Below are 21,540 nucleotides of genomic sequence, written 5' to 3'. Positions count from 1 at the left end.
CCCCTTTTACGAGACCAAGACACGCAGCCCCCGACTTAAAGTTTACACTTGATATATTATACCCCTTAAAACGCGAGGGGTCTCTCGCTCTCCCCTTTGAAAGCTGTCGTAACTCTTGGCGTTATTTTCCAAGCCATACTCCTTTCCGCAACCCCTCGCCGCTGCTTTCGGGTGATCAAGGGTCTCACATTTTCGGTCCTTTGGACTCGAATGACCCTTGCTTCTTATATGGAGCGATCGATGGGAGTATATAAGTGAGACGGGAACTTTTTTTTTCTTTCTTCTCCATTCTATTGTTTTTCCTCGATAGGAAAAAATGCCGGTCGTAATGCACATGCTCCCATCGCTGCGAATTCAACTAAAAGAAAACGCTTTCTTGGGTATATTTTAATGGCTTACCCCGATATTTATTGCCCATTCCCCTTTGAAGACTGAAGTGATACGAGAGACAAACCTGATTTCACTCTTTCGTCATCATTGAATCAAGAAACTGACAGCATATTCGGAAGGGTCAAAATTACGAATTCTTCTGAGTAATGTGATTGCGTTATGAAATTTTCTTTGAAAACTCTTTACAAATTTAAGGCTTGAATTGTTATTTCACGCACAGTCATTCGTTAGTTATTACTTTCCATTGCCAACTTTTGATATCGAGAGGAGCGGAATTGATAAAATGAGGACAGCGATGCCCATTTCCTGATTGCTCCTACAGGAGTGAAGAAATTTTGAAAATTCCCTCATGAGAAACAACAGGACTTGCTGTAGCCTCCTCTCTGGCTGCCGATTCTCTATACTCCCCTGTGCATTTCCTCGCTACTTGCAAACAGGCCCGACGCTATCTCGCTCGCTCTCTATCCTCTCGGCCACCCTATTTGGATGGGGGGAGGAAATCTCGTGGGTCGGCATTTAGGAAGTCTTCGTCTCCTCTTCCGTGTTGTCGGTCAGGGGATGCATTTTTTTGACCCCGGAGAGGTGGTGGAAGAGGCAGTGGTGTTCGAATTTATCCTCACCCCACCTAGGGTTGGTGGCTGGCGGAAGAAAAGGAGCGGAAGGATGCGGCGAGAGACAATGAGGACCCTTCCCCTTCGTCCGACTGCCTCTTCGGGAAGTCCCAGCTTCCTTCGGCGTGGACCGGTGTCTCGTATCGCGGAGTGAGGCGCTCCCTTGAGGGACGGATGGGAACTGAGGGGGGGGGGAGCCTTCTTCTCTAGTGGGTGGCGTTTATTTTTTCTTCGGTCTTTTTTTTTCGGTTGTTTTTGACGGAGCGGGGTCGGTGGTGGTTGGGGAGGTTTTTTCGGGGAGGGAGTGAGAGGGTTTAAGTTAAAGGGAGAATGATGGAGGGAGGGGGTAGAAGGAGCCAAGTTTCTGGAGACGTCGAGAGGTGAGACGGGTGGTTTGGTCGTTGTTATGGGGTTCGGGAGGGATGGATATTCGATTGGGTTCTGGTTTAATGGAGGGGAAGGCTTTGAGGGAAAGTTTCTCGCGACCCGAATGGTGGTAGCAGTTGAAGCATCCTTACGGTTGGTTGCCTCTGTGATGTTTATCGTTTTCCTATGACTCTCCTGATGATTCTCCAGAATATCTCACGGAGTTTCGCTGGCTTCTTTAGTTTTATACGCATCTGCCCCTTTCCGCTTCCTCAGACTCCGTAGAGTCCCTTTGGATGGCTTTGGCTGCAGTCATGACGACGTATACATTAATGGTGAAACTGCCTCTAACACATTTAATCAAGGAAGTGAAGGAGTTTTGTATTTTGATTTCGGTTGCCAGGATTTACTATAAATTCCTCAGCATTGGTCTTTTTAGGTTTTAATAAATAGTTTTAGTTCAGCAGACGTCCCACGCTCTTTTTTTATTGAGAGGAATCTTTAATGGTTCCGGAAAAAAGTGTCATTTATGAATTGTCCTGCATATATTATCATGCGAATTCAATGTTGAAGCGTTCGATGTAACGGATTTCAAAATGATGGGATTAAGGAAATTCATTTAAAGTTTTTGCCCCGATGGGGTCAGTGGTGCGTTACTGCTTAATGTTTCATGTTATCCGCTACCATAGCTGAAAAAAAACAATCGCCATTTAATGTACCGTGCTTTTCCGGTTTGAATCTTCTAGTCTGCATTAATGGTGGTAAACAGCAATGATTTCCTCACGGGTGGTCGGAATATAAATTGCCCGCCCATAAAAAAAAGAAAATACGGGCTATCGAGTACTATTTGATATGCTAAGGTGTGTCGTCCCTCAGTACTGCATTTAAACTCGATTTTCTACCTTTGCCTCTGCGAAAGCAATGCTTGCATGCGTTTCCTTTTTGTTCATCCTGAAATGCTTAACCCTTTAGTCACCTTCCCTCGAACGTTATCAGCTCCAGAAGTACTGAGCGTTGTATTTGCAAAAAATTTACCTCATGAAATTTCAAGTTTTGTCAAAACGTCCATGCAATACGGCCGAAGTCATAACATTTTGAACGGGAATGTGGAAGGCAAATTGTAACAGACTTGAAGAGCGAATTGGATAACAGATGGAATGAGGAGGGTAGTAACGGCATGGTGGGATTTTATTTCGTGTGGCTGTTCCCTTGTGATGGAAAGAATATATAGTCTGGTGCTTTTCTTTCCGTCGGCCACTTCCCTGGGAAAGGAACTACTGCAGCCCCGTGGTGTTTTTTTTGGGGGAGTCCGGAGTGAAGAAGCCACCTCGGGAACGTCTCCAGCCACCCACGCCTTATCCTTCCGCCCGATCTACCGGCATTTCTTCCACCCCATCTCGTCCCCCCGCCCCCCCCCCCCCTCATCCCGCCCTTCTTTTTGTCTTCTTCTTCTTAACGCTTCTCTTCATCGCTCCCTTGGCCCCCGTTCCGCCGAAATGCTCTCTTATGGCCCCAATTTCGGCCTCCCCCTCTAGCCACCTCCCCCTGCCGAAGAAGTCCGACGTACGCGCACCGCCCTCCACCCCAGTCCACCGCCCTTCCCTTCCTCGCCCCGCCATCTTCCCATTCTCGAAAATCATCCCTTCATCTTTCGCCCTCCCCTTACACACCCATCCCTCCCTCCTATCTTTCTTACCCATTTTACGGATTTTTTCCTTCCCGTTTTCGGGGAATTCTCCCATTTTTTTCCTCTCCCCGTCCGTTCCCCACAGCCGCGCATGGGTTTACCGTTTCCATCTCCACGTGCACACCCGCTGGAATATGGCCGACTCTCGGGTACCACCACAGTGCACGGATGTGCGAATGCGAAATTTAAAAATCAAATTTGGTTAGCCTTTCGGAACTCGCTGTATGTACTTTCACGGGTTGTAACACACACACACACAGTTATCAGTTTGGCTCCTTCGTGATGAGGGTAAAGAAAGAAACTTCACACTCTTATGAAGATTTAATATTTCACGACCATGGTTTCGATGATGCGCAGCATCGAAACCATGGTCGTGTGAAGCATTAAATCTTTGCGTGGAAGTTTAAAGTTGCTTTCTTTACCCTCATCGTTAAGGAATATCGCGAAGTTACACCTGAAACTATTATGTTTATAGTTTCTTCGTAACTTAAGTGATAATTATTATGCTTAGCATCCCCTTGACGGAAGAGTGTCTAAATCATAATGAATAACGTGAATCGCAGACACAAAGTATAGTCGAAGTCGATTGGAATTGTACTAGATCTAGTGTTTTTTTTAATGACGCAGGTTTTTTCCCCGAACATAATACTTATTTCGGAGTCCTCTTCAGAGCCTTTTAAATACTGCACCTAAAATTTAAGGTTAAATACATACTGGCTAAAACCTAAAACATGGAAACGCATTGAGCAATTAGCGGCCATACAGAATTATCGACGGAGCTGGCAATTTTATGTTGGGTTGAATTTGTAATCAATGCCTGTCGGGTAGAAATTCCTCTTTGAAGGATTTTGCCAAGAACAAAAGCGCACCGAAAATGCCAATATCCCACCGTGAAAATTACAGGGGAAATTGTAACACCTCCGGAGTCTCCGTTGGAAATAAGTGTGGGTTTGGACTATTGGCCATTCTTCTTGCATCTCCGTGGAAGGAATCGCCTGAGGTCCCCGCTAAGGTTTGCTCCGACGTTGTGTCCGCGGAGTGATAATTAGCGACTTGGGGCTAACCCACCTCCTCCCGGTGCGCGGAATCCGGCCTGGGGAAAACAGCGCTTTGCTCTCGTTTTAATTGTGGGGGTTTGCGGGTTAAAAGAGGCCGTTTCGAAAGCGTTTAACAAGTTCTGCCCCGTGGACGGTCTCATTGTTATTATCACCGTCATCCTGGGTTCTCTCCCGCGGCATGCGGCTGGTCGCCATCCGTCTTATTCGACTCGTGTGCCAGCGCGCGTCCCCGCCTTCGTGCCCCCAAAGACGGCCGCCTCCCACCCGCCAACACGCCGGCAGAAGGCGGGCTAGGTCGCTGCGTTTGTTCTGGGAGAAAGAATTTTTAAAATTGCTCCTCTTTTCTGGGTCTACTCTAAACGAAATAATAGTGGAAACAATCGGCATACAAAGAGGAAAGAGGTGCTCCTTTGTTAATACGTGGCAAAGGCAATAAAGAGAATGATAAATTACTCCTGAATATTCAGGAAATGGCGTTTAATTTACATTGTGATCAAATATTCGTAAATTCACCATATGCTGATCAAGCCTATGTTATCGTTATTCCGACAAAATTTTCTTTTACCAATTGCGCCGAAATAGGTGTGTCATTCAGAGGGTTCGAAAATAGCGTTTAGTGTTGCGGTCACTATGTAACGACTTCCCCTTTTGAAGTGCACCTATTCTGTAAAAGAAAGGAGATGATATTATTGCACTGTGCTGAGCGTAGGAGTCGAGAGAGACGACTTCAAAGGGCTCATTGGGGTGTATTGGGTAGGAGGGAATGGTTAGCAGAGGGTGAGGGGGGGGAGGGGTTAAAGCTTTCCATTTTTGAGGGCCGGAGAAAATTATGTAATGATATGGTGCTTTGTGGCGAATGGGTCATCGCTTTCGCCAAGCGCCACTTTTCTCCCCACGAACCCTCCTCCCTTGTCCCTTGCCAGCGTGTGGATGACAGAGGGTGTCGTGAGAAAGCCATAATTAAGAGTCACCCGTTTTCAAAAGAAATCAAAGCGATCTCTTTTCTTCTCGTCCCAAAAGGAGTGGTCGCCATTCTGGGAGGTCAGTGTGTTGTTGGACGCGAGAATTTCCTGAAATTATTGCTACGAATTCATTTTGGGAGCAAACCAGGATTAAGTTATTATAAATTAATATTCATGCTTCCACTTCACAAACATCAAATGTTGCTAAGGTTATGCAGGTCGCAATGTATGAAGTCACGAGCAGCGCGCGCATGCGCCAATGGGATGTGACATGCCTGCGTTAGGCAAGGGTGATTTGCGAGTCTTGGAGCTAGGGAATCACAAATGTCAAGGTCTCCTGTCTGTCATTAAAGTGCTTCCACTGCAAATCTCTTGTAATGCGCAAAAGTTCACATTTCGATGGAAGTTTGTGGAAAATATTGGTCCGAATGCGAGCGTGAGCAAAGTAAAGCGCACTATTTCGAGACCACCATTGAGGAGGAACACTCACAACAAATACGTTTTGCAAGCGCAGGGAAGAGAAGTGAAACATGAAGAATTAACTGTATGACTAATCAAAATCGACCATTCCCTAAGTATTTTATTTTTGGGTGGCGTTTCACTTCGTGTCAAAATTTGATGCCTTGACACGTTAAATTTCCTCCTGGTGTAATTGTAATGCTAGTATCTTCTTGAGTGCCTATCCAATACCTTCTAAGGATGAGTTCTTATCAGAAATGACACTCTTGAGTACGAAGTATCTCTTCCCATGTCTTTCTTTGCTTTCTTCTCCGTCGTCTCTCTCTTTTAATTTTCTTGTTCCGCTGTGACTTTAGAGAGGGTTGGTCGGTTGGTTTCTGAGGTCGGGAGTTGGGAGGGAAAGATTGAGGGAGACTGTAATTGGGTTGCGAAGAACCGAGGGGGTGGGTGGGCGATTTTATTCCCCTCGCCTTTGAGGTGGGTGAATACTCGTCGTAAAGGGTGGGATGCGGCTCAAAAAACCTGGGAACATTAAATTACGACCGCTAACGTTTATTATTGCTCCCACGTCGTCCTCCCGGTCCTCCTCCCATCTACTGCACTTTTTCGACCGACTGCGTCTCTCTCCCTTCCTCCTCGTCCCCTCCCCCTCCCTCACCCAGTCCTCCTCGCCCCCCTCCTCACACCCTCAATTAACGTACTTGCGCTCAAGTTTGCTATTCTCTTGGGGGGTTTGTTGGGCAAGTGACTTCCCGCGTTCGCTTTTCCTTCGGTTACCTCGAGTGATTTTCGCTTTTTTCGTTGCTTTGTTTCCATTTGTGGGATTCCACTTTCCATCTCCTTTCGCCGACTCGCTCTTACCCCGCCCTTACTTTGTTTTTATGTCTTAACTCCACCGTCCATGATTTTTACCTCATCTTTTTACTTTTTGCCGTCGCTAGTGAAAGAATTTCTTTTTTTTTCCGTGGTTCTCGCTCCCCTCAAAGGCGCCTCATAACAGCCGGCCTTTGGCTTGGTCGAGAATACCGTATTCTTTCACTGCTAGAGGTGCGATCCTAAACATTTAAAAAATCGTGCAATTCTTTCAATTTTAATTATGTATTTAGATATGCGCTTGTATTTTCTTCATACAGTGGAACCATGACGTTTTCATTTGTAATGTCGTATGATGCTATTTCTAGGAAATCACGTAATCTTCCTCTAACGAAGGCTATTTGAAATAATGGGGATGATATACCTACGGAGATATAATGAAAACTCTTCGAGACCTATGATGGGAACTGATGGGTTAAATGCCTTCTATTGTTTTCAGTTTTCTCCATAACTAATCTTCTTGTGCTCTGAAAAAATGCACTCGTGTCCTCGCCGTTATTATCCTCTCTCAAGGTTTCTATCCGTCCTCATTTAATTCTCACTAGTTTCCCCACTTTCCAAATAACACTTCATGAAACCCTCTTACTGGGTCCTGCTATATTTCAGGGAACCCCTCCATTCGCCGCAATACTCTTCGTAATGATCAGTTTAGTATAGTCTTTTCATATCCATCAATCTATTCTCCTTCCCACACCACCCATCCTCCAGTGCCACAACAATTTCGACCGGGAGTTTTTATTATCTTCTTTTACCTTTTTCTATTCTCCTCTGAAGGAGGAAGGAGGTCCCTTCACCAAGACCCTACCTCTCATCCTACCGCAATCCCCTTACCTGACCTCTAATATCCCCCTCAGCAATTATGAGTGACCCTCGGCCTCTTCAGAGGTCTTTCCTCCTACCAATCGGGTGTAGTCCGGACGAGGGTTGGAATTAAAGCGGTCTCGACGGTTCCAATGGCTTGGTCGTTTGGTGTGAGGGCGGCGAGACGTGTAATGGCCGAGGTCGAAGGGCGGGCGGGCGGGTGGGGGGAGTGGCTGGCTGTGGGAGAGCGTGGGTGACCACCCATGGGGGCGGGGGAACGGGAGACGGATATTCTTTGCGTTCCTCACGAAGTACCATCCATCGTCTCGCAGCACCCGCGTCTCCCGGCACCTCTCCGGGGACTTCCCACTCTGGAGGGATGGGGAGGGAGTGTGGATGATGTTTCTCTTCCCTGGGAGGGAACGTACGTGACGGGAGAGCGAGGTGCGGGCGGCCGGGGTGGGTCGGCGCGAAGGGGTTTGGCATGTGACGGGACATCAGTAAAATTCACGGGAGAGAAGGATCGGTCCCCTCGTCACTTTTTACATATATTGTCCGTCGTTTTCCCTTCCCGATGGGCTGCTCTCTCTTCGCTAAATGTCCTCGTCAAAAGATATGGCGGTCCCAAGTGATACGCGTGTTACGCTCTGCCTTTGTCCGCTTCCGCTCAGAATGCCGCTTTTCCTCGAGGCTTAGTGATTGTTCGTGAGTGGGGCAATTAGGTTTGGGCGACTTTTTCCCCGGAGGTTTCTGAGCCGATCATGCCTTTTACGACAAACAATTCCCCACCGGGGCGGGAGGGAGGAATGGTGTGGATATTACTCGTCGCCCTCGGCGGGAGGTCAGTGCCTCCTGCCGCGCGGTATTTTGCCTGTACGCGCTCTCGTCTGTTGAAAACGGAATGTGTTTATGTCTCTTCCTGAAAAAGCGTCGTGTGTTCAACCGCCACCCGTTACTTCTTTCCTTTTCATAGCTCCCCTGCGCGTAGTTTAACGTCTCCTGTGGACTACTTCTTACTACTTACTACGCCTTTTTCTGCCAAAATAGTTTGCTATTATTCCTCGCTAAATTATTTGTGACCGCGCATTGACGCCACTGGCTTGGGTGGTAGTATTTGAGAACTTTTTATTCATTTTGATGTCCAGTGGCGTTGTATGTTTTAAATTAGTTTAAGCAAAAGAATATAAAGAAGCGTATTCGACGGGAAACTTAGCAATTTTCAAAAACTCAACTTCCGTATAATTAGTGGTGTGCATGCACATTACTAAGAGCATATGGAAGGCCCCGCATAATGCAATCATTGCAAACGTTGCGGCTTTAGAATTAAAACATATGCTTTGGGAGGAATTAAGCAATTTACTTGGTGAGCCAAGTGTAAAGAATAAGTACTACCTGCGCAATCTATAATGCGTGGATCGACGTTTCCTTTTGTCCTCCCTTAGCAATCATCCCTACTCGGTGGAGTCGTTCCGCCGCATTCAGAGCCCCGTTTTAAGTTTGTTCTCAGAATTATGCCGTTTCACTGACTTTCCAGGAGCTCCTCCAAATGGCGTGAGGTTATATATATTGAGCGGTTTTGTCTCCCGAAGAATGGAAAAAAAGAGAAAAGGGAGGGGGGTGAGACAAAGCATAGACGTGGAGGCAAAATTTTTCGGTAGCCCCAAAAAAGGTTTTCAAATGTTTTAATGGGAAGACGTCTCCAGAGACTCCTCGAAGCGTTTCGTCGCCAGTCATTTGTCAATTTGTTTCTTCCCACTCCAGTGGCTCCCCAGAGAGTGCGTGCATATGGGGGGGGGGGGAGGTTTACTAGAAAGGTTTTGCCACCCTCGTGTCCGCGACGGGGGTGCGGCTTATGTGTGGTGGCGGAGGATAGAAGGACACGGGGAGTTAGAGGCAATGGCCGTCACTTCCTTGAATTCCGGGGGCGTGGAAAAGTATATATTTTTTTGTAAATCCTCGGGAGTTACGGGGCTACCTTAACGAGGGGTTGATGGACAGCTCGTAAGGCAGGCGAATGGGGACAGCGGGTGTAAAACCCCCTCACTCCCCGGGACGATCTCTTCTTGACTTTTGACGGCACTTAGTAAATGACTCTCTTTCACCCCTCACCCGCTTTCGTTCTCCACTTCCCACCACGGGGGTACCAGTGATCTATCCGACCTTAAAGTATATGGATGATGTAGTGCAGTTTTTTTTTCGAAATGATTTGTCCGTGCCACGATTATCACTCCACCGATGGTTGACACGCCCTAGAAGAATGTGGGAAAATGCCTCCTCTTCACGGTACGTTCGTCATCCCCTCTCCTTTCTTCACCTCATCCTCACAGACCTTGACCTAATCAATGACTGATTATTTACGACTTACGTCGTGCCTTTTCAAGTTCCAATGGATGTAGGTGGTTGCCCTAAATTCTTCCCTCCCATAACTTTTTAGCTTAAATTTTTCCCAGCGATCGTTATTTGCGACATTATTTGCTATTGCTTATTTGTTACACTCAGGTGAGTCAGGTTTAAGTACGGTATTACAGCGAGTAGATTTTATTCTATTGACTTCGAAGTTTAGTGAAAGTACGTGGAGTATTACGCAAAACCTACCGTCCGTCCCGTTGGCTATGATACAATAGGGTTGATGGGAAATGGCTTGTTGACTTTGAGTCACCTGTGTAATCATTACTTAGACAAAATTTCCCTGCCTACGTCAATTAGTCTACCTTATGTAAAAGTAAAATCGAAATTCCGATACTTGTTCATGGAAAAGCAATAATCAGTAGCTCCATGAGTAGCAACGTTTTCTTTTCCGTCAGTAACCAGTCTACCTTCAGTCAATACTGTCTGTTTGTTAAACCTGACTGAAAATATCTATTCTAAATTTCGACTGATATATTCATGCATGAACCGCTGATTACGCGAAATATGTGAACATTATTCGGATGAAAGTTTCTATGGTGCTCTAAAATATTGTAACGGGAGTGAACTGTTAAAATTTGACGTATAGATATTATTTTGTTAGTTTTTATATCTGAGTACGTCAACAAACTGTGAGATATCGCTCTCTAGGGTCTCGATGCCCTAAAGAGTTGGCCGTGCATGCTTGAATATATCCTCGACCGTGAGCCTTCAACCTCCTCCGTCTCTCCTGGGAAGGAGAGGAGGGTTGACTAATGAGCTCAATTAAAGAGCAAGCTTGGGAATGGAGAGGCGGAGGAGGGAGAAGTATTGCAATGCGAGGGTGGAGTGGGAGGGGAGAAGGCTGAGGGCGAGGGGCATGGGTTACAAGACTTGCCGCGCTTTATGTAGGATTGGTGGGCGTTTTGTGAGGCGGAATAAACGTGGCGGTGGGCGTGAAAAAGATAAAAAGACAGAGGCCCAAGAACAAGTACTTGTGGTACCGGCGCCGTTTGGGGAACAGCACAAGAGGGGAAAGGGAGGGAAAGATTAATGTAAAAAAAAGTTTGAGCGCAGCGAGGGAAAAAAGGAAGGTCAAGAGGAGGAGGCATGTACGAGTGCGTGCGTGCGCATGCGTGTGTGTGTGCGGGCATGTATGGGAGCGCCATGTAGAATTCGTAAGTCCTTAGCTCACGACCACCCTCTCCTCTTATGCCCCTACTTACCCAATCCAAATTTTTACATTTTTTTCTCTCTTCTTTTACCTTTGCCCCGGACTCTTCCTCCTCCTTGTCCCCCAACTCGAGGGAGTGTGGTGGAAGTGGGTGTGGGAGGAGGCGAAGAGGAGTCTTGGTGAGAGAGATTTGGTGGAAGGAACTTTGCCTCCGAGTAAGAAAATGGCCGCAGGTTGAAGAACTGGATTGGGCTCCCTCTTCTTCCTCCCACTCCCTCTCTCTCCCTCCTCCTCCACCTCCGCTCCTTCCTAACTTACGGGCTCTCGACCTGAGAGCGAAGGAGAGGAAGAAGGAGGCCCTCGGGCCTTGCTCTTCACCTCTCTTTGGAGATCTTAAAAATCCCTTCTGGGAAGGCTAATGGCGGTCTCTGCCCCGAAGCGCCTTTGCCCAAGGGTAGAAAGAAATTTACCTCGAGGCGGGCCTAATCGGTCCACTTGGTGGATTGCAAGGTAGGGAAGAAGAAAAAGACAAGGATAAGTGAGAAGAGTTTTGTTCATAAGGGCTTTTGATCCAGTGAAGGTCGTCTGCCTACATGTGACGGCCAATATGTCTTGGACCAAGTTGTACTCCCTACATGTGTGTGCTTTTCATGTTGCCTTTGTCTCGTTGAGTCATCGTCTGGTCACGATTTTTACCCACGCACCTTATGCAATTTCTTTCTGCGAGAGTATTAAAAAATTACTGGAGAGTTGCTTATCATGACTCTTCAAAACATTTTCCTTTGTCTCATATTAACTGCAGGGCTTCACAAACACGCCCTTTAGATATCTGACTGTAAATTATTTAACCTATCTGTCTCTCTCTTTTTTATTTTGGTCCGTTTAAGCGTATTTCATTTGCTCGATGGGATGGTCTTTATCCGACTGATAATGTGCATATTTCTTTATTCCGCTAGTCATATTGCCTCGGTTGAATTAGATTCTACTCAACTAACATTTATATTAAACTTAGCGTATCAGGTGGATTTATTGAATTTGCAACTTTTAATCTTATTTCTCGACCTCGACACGTTTTTTTCTGAAGAAAACGGGAAGAATTTGGAGAATTATCTAAATTGGAGACGTATAGTTTTTGCGGCTGGCCTGAACCTCTTTTCAGGAACATCGACCGCTTCTCTTGAGAACCTTTCCAGCTCGCCATGGACAACATTTAGTAAAAAGAAACGAAAAAGTCAGACTTTGGAGATAAAAACTCTCCTTTTTGTTCCAAAAGCCATTATAATTGCTTTTCTGTCTGCTTGGAAACTACTGGGATCACAAAAAACTATGGAATTGGGAAATTGCTAACCTTTTGCTGCTGCTGTGGACGGAAGAGGTATTAAAAATTTCCGTGAGGGAACTATGGTCACTTGAGGTCGCACAAAAACACTAAAACCGAAAATTCGAACGTTGGCGCGATAAAAGTAAACCGAAATGTTTTTCGGGAGCGGCCTCTGTTGTAGCACACTTATTATTATTGTAATTACGTTCCTCCAGTAAATACGTCCCTGCTTGTTACTCTACTGTTCAGATCAAGTTTCTTTAAGTCTTCCGCAGAAGGACCTGTCCGGTGTTGGATAATTGCATTCCCACGGGTCCATTTCTTTCCCACTTGCCCTCCTTTCCCGTTTTTTCCGGTTTTTTGCCTTCATCTTCTTCACCTCAAATACGCTTCGTTATCCTATTATCACGTTGTACGACCCCTCGTTACGGTATTATTCTTATCTAATAATCCAGTCTCTTCCTATTTCTATTTCTTTCTCAGGGGCAGCTAAGGGCATTCCTCAACTATGACGTTGGATCGCTAAGTATTTTAATTAAATGTACAGGGAACGTAGTTTGTCACTTTTCGTCGCAGGAAGAATATTGTCTGGCTAGACGACTTCTTCACCTTTGCTTTTATTTCTATTTGATCCTGTTAGCGAGATGTGATTGATTGATTGATGTGGTTAATGTAATTGCTTTCGGTTTCATTTGTACTTTAACGCCTTTTCCCCTTTATGCGTCCCCACTTTTCATTTCCCCGAGCTGATTTGAACTGGCAAATTTAATTTCGTGAGTAGGTACTATTTACGGCCGGAAGTGTTCACTTAATATTGGAGACTTCAACGCCCGTGCAAATTTTGTCTGGTAAATTGAATTTCTGCTTCGGCGAGTTTCCTGTGCTACGACTTTTCGAAGGCCAAGTGTATTCATTGTCACTGTTTCTTCCCCATTACAGATACCAACCAGACGCCCCTGGCGAGACTGACGACCCAGGGCCACCTTGAGGTGGGAGCGGCGTGGTCTCGTGTCGACGCCAGATCCAACGGCGAGGGAACGCTTCCTTCTGGCGATATCCTTCCGGGGGGTAAAGCTAGTCTTCGCTTCGGAGCCCGTGTGACATGCAACGCTCATTACTACGGCCCGGGGTGTGCCAATTTGTGTCGTCCACGCGACGACAATTTCGGTCACTACACCTGCTCCGCGGCTGGGGACCGAGTGTGCCTTCCCGGGTGGGAAGGAGACTACTGCAGCACTCGTAAGTATTTGTGTCTCTATTATGCCTGTCATGAAGAAATCGTAAAAAGTGCCCCTCTTGTTCCATTGTCTTTGAGCGCATATTATTTTTAAGTGTCAGTGAAAGTGCGCTCCTTCAACTCCTTCAAGGAAAACGAGTCTCGCGGTGGAGAGGGACTAGTGGGGGCGTGCATCTCCATGCAAGTAGTTGCCAACTGTTAAAGTCAACAAGGATGTTTTTCTCTTTTTTGTTCCTCGGAAGTAGCCGTTGCAAAACTTTTAAAAACGAATGTTATTGAAATTTTGTCCTCGTGGCAGCACTCCCGCTTTTAATATCTCTATCTTGAAATGAGAGAATTACATATTTCCTGCGCGACCCTCCCCTTGCCTCTCATAGTCCATGTACTGGACTCTACAGCCGCTTAGTAGGCCACACAGAACAAGCGACGCACGAGTGGCGTTGATGGAAGTGTTGCGATGCCTCGTTTCCTCAGAAGAGACTTTGTTGCCGACTAGGAAACAATTTTTCTTCCTGCCTACTTTGCCCCCGACCCTCCTCACCCATCCAGAATCAAAGGATTGAATACTGATGACTCATTCGTGCCTTTTCGGAACCGACTAGGATCCTTACCCAAGCAAGTCACAGACGCATACCCACTGTGCCTGCCATCGACCACTTCACCTCCTCCACTTATCCTTCTTTTCTCCCCATTTCATTTTCTCATTCCAGCACGTCGTTCCACTTTTCCACCCGTCTCCCTCTCTCTCCTTTCGTACCAACACACATCCCTTCCCTTTCCCGGACTGAGACCTGGAAATTCTCTCTTACGTGTCCCAACGTGTCGTTTCTCTTCCCCTCCTTTCCTTTCGTTTTCACTCTTTTCTCCCTGATCCCCTTTCTCAATCCGCCGCATTCCCCTCCCACACTCTCCACTCTCCCACTCCGGCTTCGCATTTTTTTCCTCTGGCCTCACCCAAACTGCCCCGCCACTATTTCACTGTCTCCACAGTTCAAGGTTGGGAGACCCGGCTTCGTGACACCGAATTCTAACCGATCCGTGACATGGTTTAACAAGTTTTTTTGAATATGTTTCCAACATTGCTCACAATATTCCGCTGAATGCTGCTCCTCTCCACTTTAAGATTGAGAGACCAGAGACCTGCCGTGTTCTTTGTTAAGGATTTCCTTTTGATTCTTTTTAATGGGAGTGAACAGTTTTGTTTTCACATTTCTCAAGTAGATTCCTGCAAGGGACTGGTCGAAGAAATTGTGGGCGAATCCGGATTGGAATTTTTATCTCTTTCCTACGTAATCCTTTTTGCCTCTTCTGGCTGCCCAGATTCACTTGGGCATCCTCAGAGAATCAGTCGAACACGCCTTTTCACGCCACGTTAGCTTCATTCACCCCATTATTCACATTTCCTCTCGAAAGGGGAATAAGATAAGAGCCTTCTCGTGATATCCCAAAGCCTCCACCTCACGAAATTCGATCCACTTGAATGTTTTTCTGCAAACATTCTCTCGTCCCCCCTCTCTCCTTCCCCCCTCCTCCCCATCTCTCCTTCCCTCTTCCCCCCTCCTCCCCCCTCTCTCCTTCCCTCTTCACCCCTCTTCCTTGAAAGAAACTATTAAGACCTATGATATTTTAAATCTTTTGTTTCACATTGCATTCCAATGAATCATGCTTAGCCTCCTTGGTACTATAGTCCGCAAGAGATGAGTGTTTTCAACCCTTGGAAAGCGAAAAAATATTCAAATGAGCGAGTGATCATTCTCCTTGCCATCCAAAAAGTATTATTTAGTTTCAAAGTTGAGCTAATATATAACTCTTCAAGCAATCGGGGGTTGATTTTTTATTCCTCTTGTAATTACTACTACGGTGTTCTTTTATCTGTTTTCACATAAACACGTTCCGGCACAATATATTCTATTCTTTTCCACAGTGCGTGCCATCTCGAAATTTTCTTTTCCTTTCCTCACAGTAAAGAACCCTTTCCCGTCTCTTCCCTATCCTCCTTCCACCGCCTCCTCGAGTCTCAATCCCATCATCTTCCCCCCATCCAATGCCCCTTCCCGCCTCTACCCCTCAATTTCCCCTCCGGGTTCCCATGCCCCTGGGATACCTTCTTGCCTCGAGGGTCGAAGAATGAGAGGCTTTTTATTATGGTCTGGATGCAGCCGCTAAGGTAGCAGGTATAAAAGGTGGAAAGGGACGGTGGGTGGGAGTGAGGGGGACGAAACCTCTGCAGCACCATCTTCAAGCTCCGAGAGATAGCCGCCCCCTTCCCCAACCCTCTCTTTTTGCCCCGCCTACCCCACGAAGCGCTCTCAGCCCATCCCACACCACCCTCCCTCTCCCCCCGCTCTCCTCCCCTCGCCGATCATCATCATCCTCAGTCGTCTTCCCGCTCCCCCCTCCCGCCCCGCTGCCTCACTTTATCATCATCCCGTTCTTCCCCTTGATCCCGTCTCCCACCGATACCTCTCGACCATTCATCCCCCGCCCCCGTCTCGAACGAAAAGGTGCTTCTCCAGCGCTTCCATTTCCTCGCCGCAACTCTCCTCCACCATCTTCTCCTCCTGGTTTACAATTCCTCTTCAAGCCCCCCATTGCACCGTCCTGGCCCTCCTCTTGCGTCCTCCGTAAAGAAAGAAGCTTAAGTTTTTAAAGTTTAAAAAAATGTTTTTGATTTCACCACTATCCTTGCATTTTGAAGGGCGACTCTCGCTCTCGTTTCACTTTCGCTCTCTCACTTCCTTTCTTTTTTGGTGGACGGGTTTTGAATATGCAATTCCCACGTTCATCATCAAGTTTTATTGGTTGCGCCGCCATTATCGAACGCAATATAATGTTTCATGATGCAATTTTGATATCCTCCGCAATATATTTTTTCCCTTTAATTACATTTCCGGTCAGTTGCGTTGTTTAGTGGGGCTTAAGAGTGCCAATATGAGATGAAAGCAATCAGCAGTGTGTTTTGTGACTGGCACTTTACAGGCGCTATACTTATCGAGTGTTTTTCATTCATAATCCGTCGTTATTTTTGGAATCACCTTTCAATTACGTGCCAGAACGGTTTTCATCCCTTACCTATCAAGGAGTCAAAGAACGTTAGGGATGTAAAGCTAGGCATATTTTTGTTAAAAACCGAATGTAAATATTGATCGGACGGTGTCTTAGTACGCACCGGTGAGTCTTAGTTTGTGCGATTACGATAAGCTAGGCGACCACCTTGATACCTGCCGTGGAGATGAGGAACGGGAACGGCGCACGCTTTTGGTTAACGCGTGGCTTTGTTGATCAATGTTGGCATTTTATGTTATCCCTACCTTTTTTGTCCCATCGTGTTGCAGTGCCGTCCGAGTCGAAAAGGGGTTCGCCTTTTTATTCGTGGTCAGAAGAAAAAGAGACGTACAAGGATTGTAAAGGGGCGAGAGGGAAGAATTTTCCCTCCCATTCCATAAAAAAATCGCGTCGTGATACTTGCACAAGACGGCGTGACCAGGATCTGAACCTGTGACCTTAAACCATCGGAGGCCTATCCTATTCTCTTCCTCTGGAATGTTCCCTGATTGGCCTGGCCATTGCGCGTGTTTTTTTTCGTCTGGCGTAAGGAATAAAAAAAAGTTCGTCCCAGGTAGAGCAATCTTTAGACTTAATGTGAAAGTGCGCCTTCCTTCGATCGGACGGTCGGTCTATTTTCAAATACCTATGGACACGCGTGACTGAAAGCTTTTTCATTTAATGCTATTTATTTGCACTTTAATTCATTGTAAATATACCTAGAAATGTGCTGGTGTATATTAGCCATACTGTATATGATATTATTTGCACTTTTTAATTATACGAAGACAGTGTGCTATGCTACGCCCGGAAACGCGAATGAGCTATGCTAAAACCACTTTTAAAAGCCCGTGACTTAATTCGCTTAATTTTGTTTAGTCAAATGTACCAATTTTTTGTACTCGCTTCAATCTATGCCGAAGTTTCTCTTTCCGTTGGTTTTATATTTTATGTTGGACGTAAGTGATGCATTACGGACATTTGAATGCTCAGAGAGTTGATTCGCAGTCAATTATTTCATGCATTAAAAAGCAAGATTAGTATTAGGACGTTTATCATGTACCATTTGCGATAAACTTTAACTATATAGCTTATGGTGAATGTATCTTTGTTTGACCTCCGCATCGCCTTATTCGCGCTTGAAGACCCATTCTCAATCCTCGCCTCAACCCTTCTTCGCCCCTTTTTTCCGCTCTTCTCTCTCTCTCTCTCCATATCTTTGGTGATCTTCCTTGGCACTCCCAACCACCCCCCTCCACATCCACCTCCCACTACGGTTTCCGCTGCAACCCTTCCCCCGCCCCCTGCACCTATACTCCCACCCTCCCACCCACCCTCGCCTCCCCACCACCACCACCCGCTCCCATCCCTCCATCTCCATTCCAACTTTTCCCAGGCTTTGTAAGAGTAGCCACCAGACTGAGTTCCCTTCTTCCCACGCCTTCTTCTGTGCGCTGCTGCCTCCCCTACCCACCCCCACGCCCCTCTCCCTCCCTCCAGCGCCCTCCTCCGCCCCCACTCCCCTCACAGCACCCCTCCCAACCCCCAATCTCCACCCTCGGAAACCCTCCCTCCCGTGCTTTCTCAGACTCGGGCACCAAACATCTCTTTTCCTCTCTCTCTCTCTCTATCCCCCTCCCCCCATTCGCCCCCCCAACTCTCTCTCTCCCCTCCTTAACCCCTTCTCAATCTTCTTCTCTCTCCCTCCCTTCTCTCTTCCTTTCGCACCCCTCCCCCCACATCAGTCACTATCACTCCCCCACTCTGTACACATTTCTCCTACAGTCTCGTTCACGGGCGGCGGCGTGCTCCGAGTGAGGGCCCCTTAGCGAGGATATGGTTGCATCCTCACACACGCACGCACACGCTCAAACTCGCTCTCTCACACTCGCTCGCGCACGGACAAACTCACGGACAAGTGACTCCCACCCACCCACACTTCACCTGCCTTGCCCACCTTCTCCCAGCAACCTTTTATATCAAAGCGGTAGCTTAGTGATTTCAGGGCGCATAAAACCACCTTCGGCTCGACTCGGCTGCCGCGGAGGTCGTAGTTGGTGCGGGTGAGGTAGGACGAGATGGAAGAGGGGCACGGTGTGTGACCCCTCCCTCGCCAATTCTCTCTCCTCTCCCACCATCCTCTTTCTCTTCTTCCGTCCCGTCTCCTCTTCGTCTTTCCCACTCTCCCCTCACCCTCCCCGCGATAAGTAGCCTCCTTCCCTGTGACTTTAATCTTGGTAGTCTAGATGGGAATACGCTCGGAGGTAGAATGCCCTGGGAAGATTTGGTCTCGGTGAGAATGGTTATATAGGCTGCGGGAGCGTTAGTGATTCCTCCACATCTAATGAGACTTCCGTCCGATTAATTTCTTTCCTCGTTTAAAAATCCTCACGTTGCATTTAAAAAAAAATATCGTGGTGGAAACGGAGGCAGGAAGTTAGGGGAACTTATCGAAGAGTGGTGACCGATGCCTTGTTGGAAGTTTTCACGGGTAACTACGATAGTCATTTGCCATTAAGGTGCCACGATTAGAGTCGTCTTCCTTGGATTTCATGCGTAACGAACGCGAAGAGACCACCTCAGGAGTAATTAAACATTAATAACTTGTTCCTTCCTCCGCGCTGCGGAACCTTCAGTTCAGGCAGTTTCACTCGCGTGGGCCATTATCTGCGTACGGATAGGGAATGTTTGCACTGCGCCATCTGTCTGGGGGAGCATAGATTTGAGTGGAGTGATGGTGACTGTAGCGCCTTGGACAAAAATAACGAATATCGATCTTTTTTTATGTCTGACGCATAACAGCGCAAACTCCTCCTCCCCCTCACATCTTTCACTTCGATGTTCGACAGACCACGAGTCCTCGCCGCTATAACTGTCCCACTTTTGAGCACTGAGATATTCGAACCCTTCTGTCTCTTGCGTAAATAGTAGACGCGCGGCTCTCTTTCTCTCACTCGTCGGGTCCGAACGACCGTTATGTCTTTCCTGATGCGCGCCCCCGCTCTCGTCGCATGATGCGCTCCCTCTCTATTAGAGGCAGCGGCGCAAACATTTCCCAGCGTCGTGCCGACCTTGTTCCTCTTTTTCGGATGCCCATTGTCTCAGGACGTTTGATGGAAATTGGAAACGAAGAATCCCCATCTTCTCACCTTTTCCCATCTTAGTACATGTCACAAGTTCGGTAAAAAATCATCTGATTCAACCTTCAAGGATTTCGCAAGTATTGATTTGCCAATAATCCTTGCATGGGATTACTTTGCGTCGAGGTGTATTTTTTTTATTTAAAGATCTATGCTTAGGAATGCCTTGGACTAATTCTCAAGTACTCACCACTTAACTTCTATGATTAGAGTTTATTCCTCCGGTCAGTCAGCGTGTCAAACCCTCGAGGCCTTGAAAAACACTCAAATTAGCAAGACCATCATGTCTTTCCCCATTTCTAGATGAAAATGTCCACTTGTATGAGGGCAGGCTCTTTTAAGTTCAGATTCCATGCGTCAAATTTCATGTACATACCTGTCTTGTTCACTTTTTATGATCTGTATGCTACAGGAAGAGCTACTTTTCTTCGTTAAATGACGTTGGAAGTTATGGATTAATCTGATAACCTGTGTGTTATGATTTTATACCGATCGCTGAAATTGGTGAAATAGTTAGTCGCGAGTTTTCCCATTATCTTGTATGGTATTGAAATGTAATGAAATAATTGACTTTGTAATTCCACACACTTTTGTGTGTGGAATTACAAAGTCAATTATTTCATTACATTTCAATATGTTATGCAAATTCCACAAAGTTACGCCTGAGACAACAAATCTTGTATGGTTTTTACCAGAATAGAATTATCTAGTCTGAGAGAAATCCTAGGGATTGTGGGTCCCTAATCACTGTTGGTCGCATGAGCGGAATCGGGAGGTTCCCACCTGATTCTGCCCGCCTCGAATCCGGCCGGCCGCTCACTCCAGCCGCCTTGTCCTTGGGACGCCTCGAGACTCGTTTGCATCTTTGCCCCATCTGGAGCAGGTGTGATTCACGGGCGGACGGGGGGGAGGGGAGGGAGGGAGGAACGCCCTGCTCGGACCAAAGACATCTGCAAGTGTGTGTGAGAAAATGTATGAGGAGAGGAGCCAGGAGAACCGTTCGTTTTGATCGTTCGCCGCTGCGAAAAAAGGCGGAAAAGCGTCTGTTCGCACGGACGAAGACCTACTTCGCAAAAGGAACAAGTTTACCCATTTTAATGATTTTGATGAGTTACGAGCCGAGGTAAGAAGTTCTTCGGGAAACTTGAGTTCAAACCCTGCTCGCGGTTTCTCTGAGAAATTTTAAGCATCCGCAAAACATTCGACGTTTTTCAGAATGATATCGACTTGATATTTTCCACGACGCCTATTTTTTTGTCGAATCCGTTCGTAGATCATTGCTCCGCACTAGTCAAACGATTGTGAAGAAGTAAAATCGAACCTGAGGAAAACTGTGTTTATTTCGGAAACGTTGCCATCTACATGCTGCATTCATCGTTACATCGATCTGATTCAACGGATTCTGTGCAAAAATGCTTGTTCACGCGAACATTTACAATAAAAATTAGGCGCTTATGTCTTGCTCAATTTTAAAAATACATTTAATTACAACAGATTACCATTCAGTCCGTAAAATTGGTAGAGAATAAGACGTATTAGTATGGTGACATTTTCCCGATGAAGATGTTCGACCAGAAATTCTCGCTGCTGTGAAGACCGTGGCAGGGTTATGTACACTATACTTAAGACGGGGACCACTGCGAACCCGGAAAGATTTCTCTGGTCAGGATCTCATCCCGCCCCTATCCAGTCGAGTCTGACTGACCACTCTGTCGTCGACCCCTCTGTCCCACACTCGCTTTGCCTTACTCCCCCCCCTCTCCCCTCCTGTCTTCAGTTGCGCCTTTCGTTTTAGCGCACCCGGCCTCCCTAAGCTTCCTCGCTCTCGTCCTACACCTGCCTTCCTGCATCTTCTCTAAAATCCCCTCTCTCTCTCTCTTTCTTCCTTCTACACACCCTCTCCCCCCTTCCCCCTGGCTCCTCCCCCTCCCCCATTCTTCTTCCCAGGAACTCTGGCTCCACAAACATCATCCTCCTCTGCTCCCATTTCCACCGCTGTACAGCCCCCAAAGAGCAGAGATAACTTGTTTA

The 21,540-nt window shown here is 46.8% G+C and overlaps 1 protein-coding gene across 1 annotated transcript in view; it reads left to right on the top strand.

Moving 5' to 3' along the window:
- Positions 1–21,540, top strand: part of Delta (neurogenic locus protein delta) — an 82,016-nt gene that overhangs the window by 43,371 nt on the left and 17,105 nt on the right. The window contains exon 4 of the mRNA XM_071598813.1: positions 13,027–13,326. Within this exon, the coding sequence (XP_071454914.1) occupies positions 13,027–13,326 (300 nt within the window). The remainder of the gene's footprint in view (positions 1–13,026; positions 13,327–21,540) is intronic.

This window comes from Hetaerina americana, unplaced genomic scaffold (assembly GCF_022747635.1).
Source record: "Hetaerina americana unplaced genomic scaffold, ioHetAmer1.1.p SCAF_10, whole genome shotgun sequence".
NCBI classification, from domain to species: domain Eukaryota; kingdom Metazoa; phylum Arthropoda; class Insecta; order Odonata; family Calopterygidae; genus Hetaerina; species Hetaerina americana.
The sequence above is the reverse complement of the archived record's forward strand: the minus strand, read 5'-3'. Positions and strand labels throughout refer to the sequence as shown.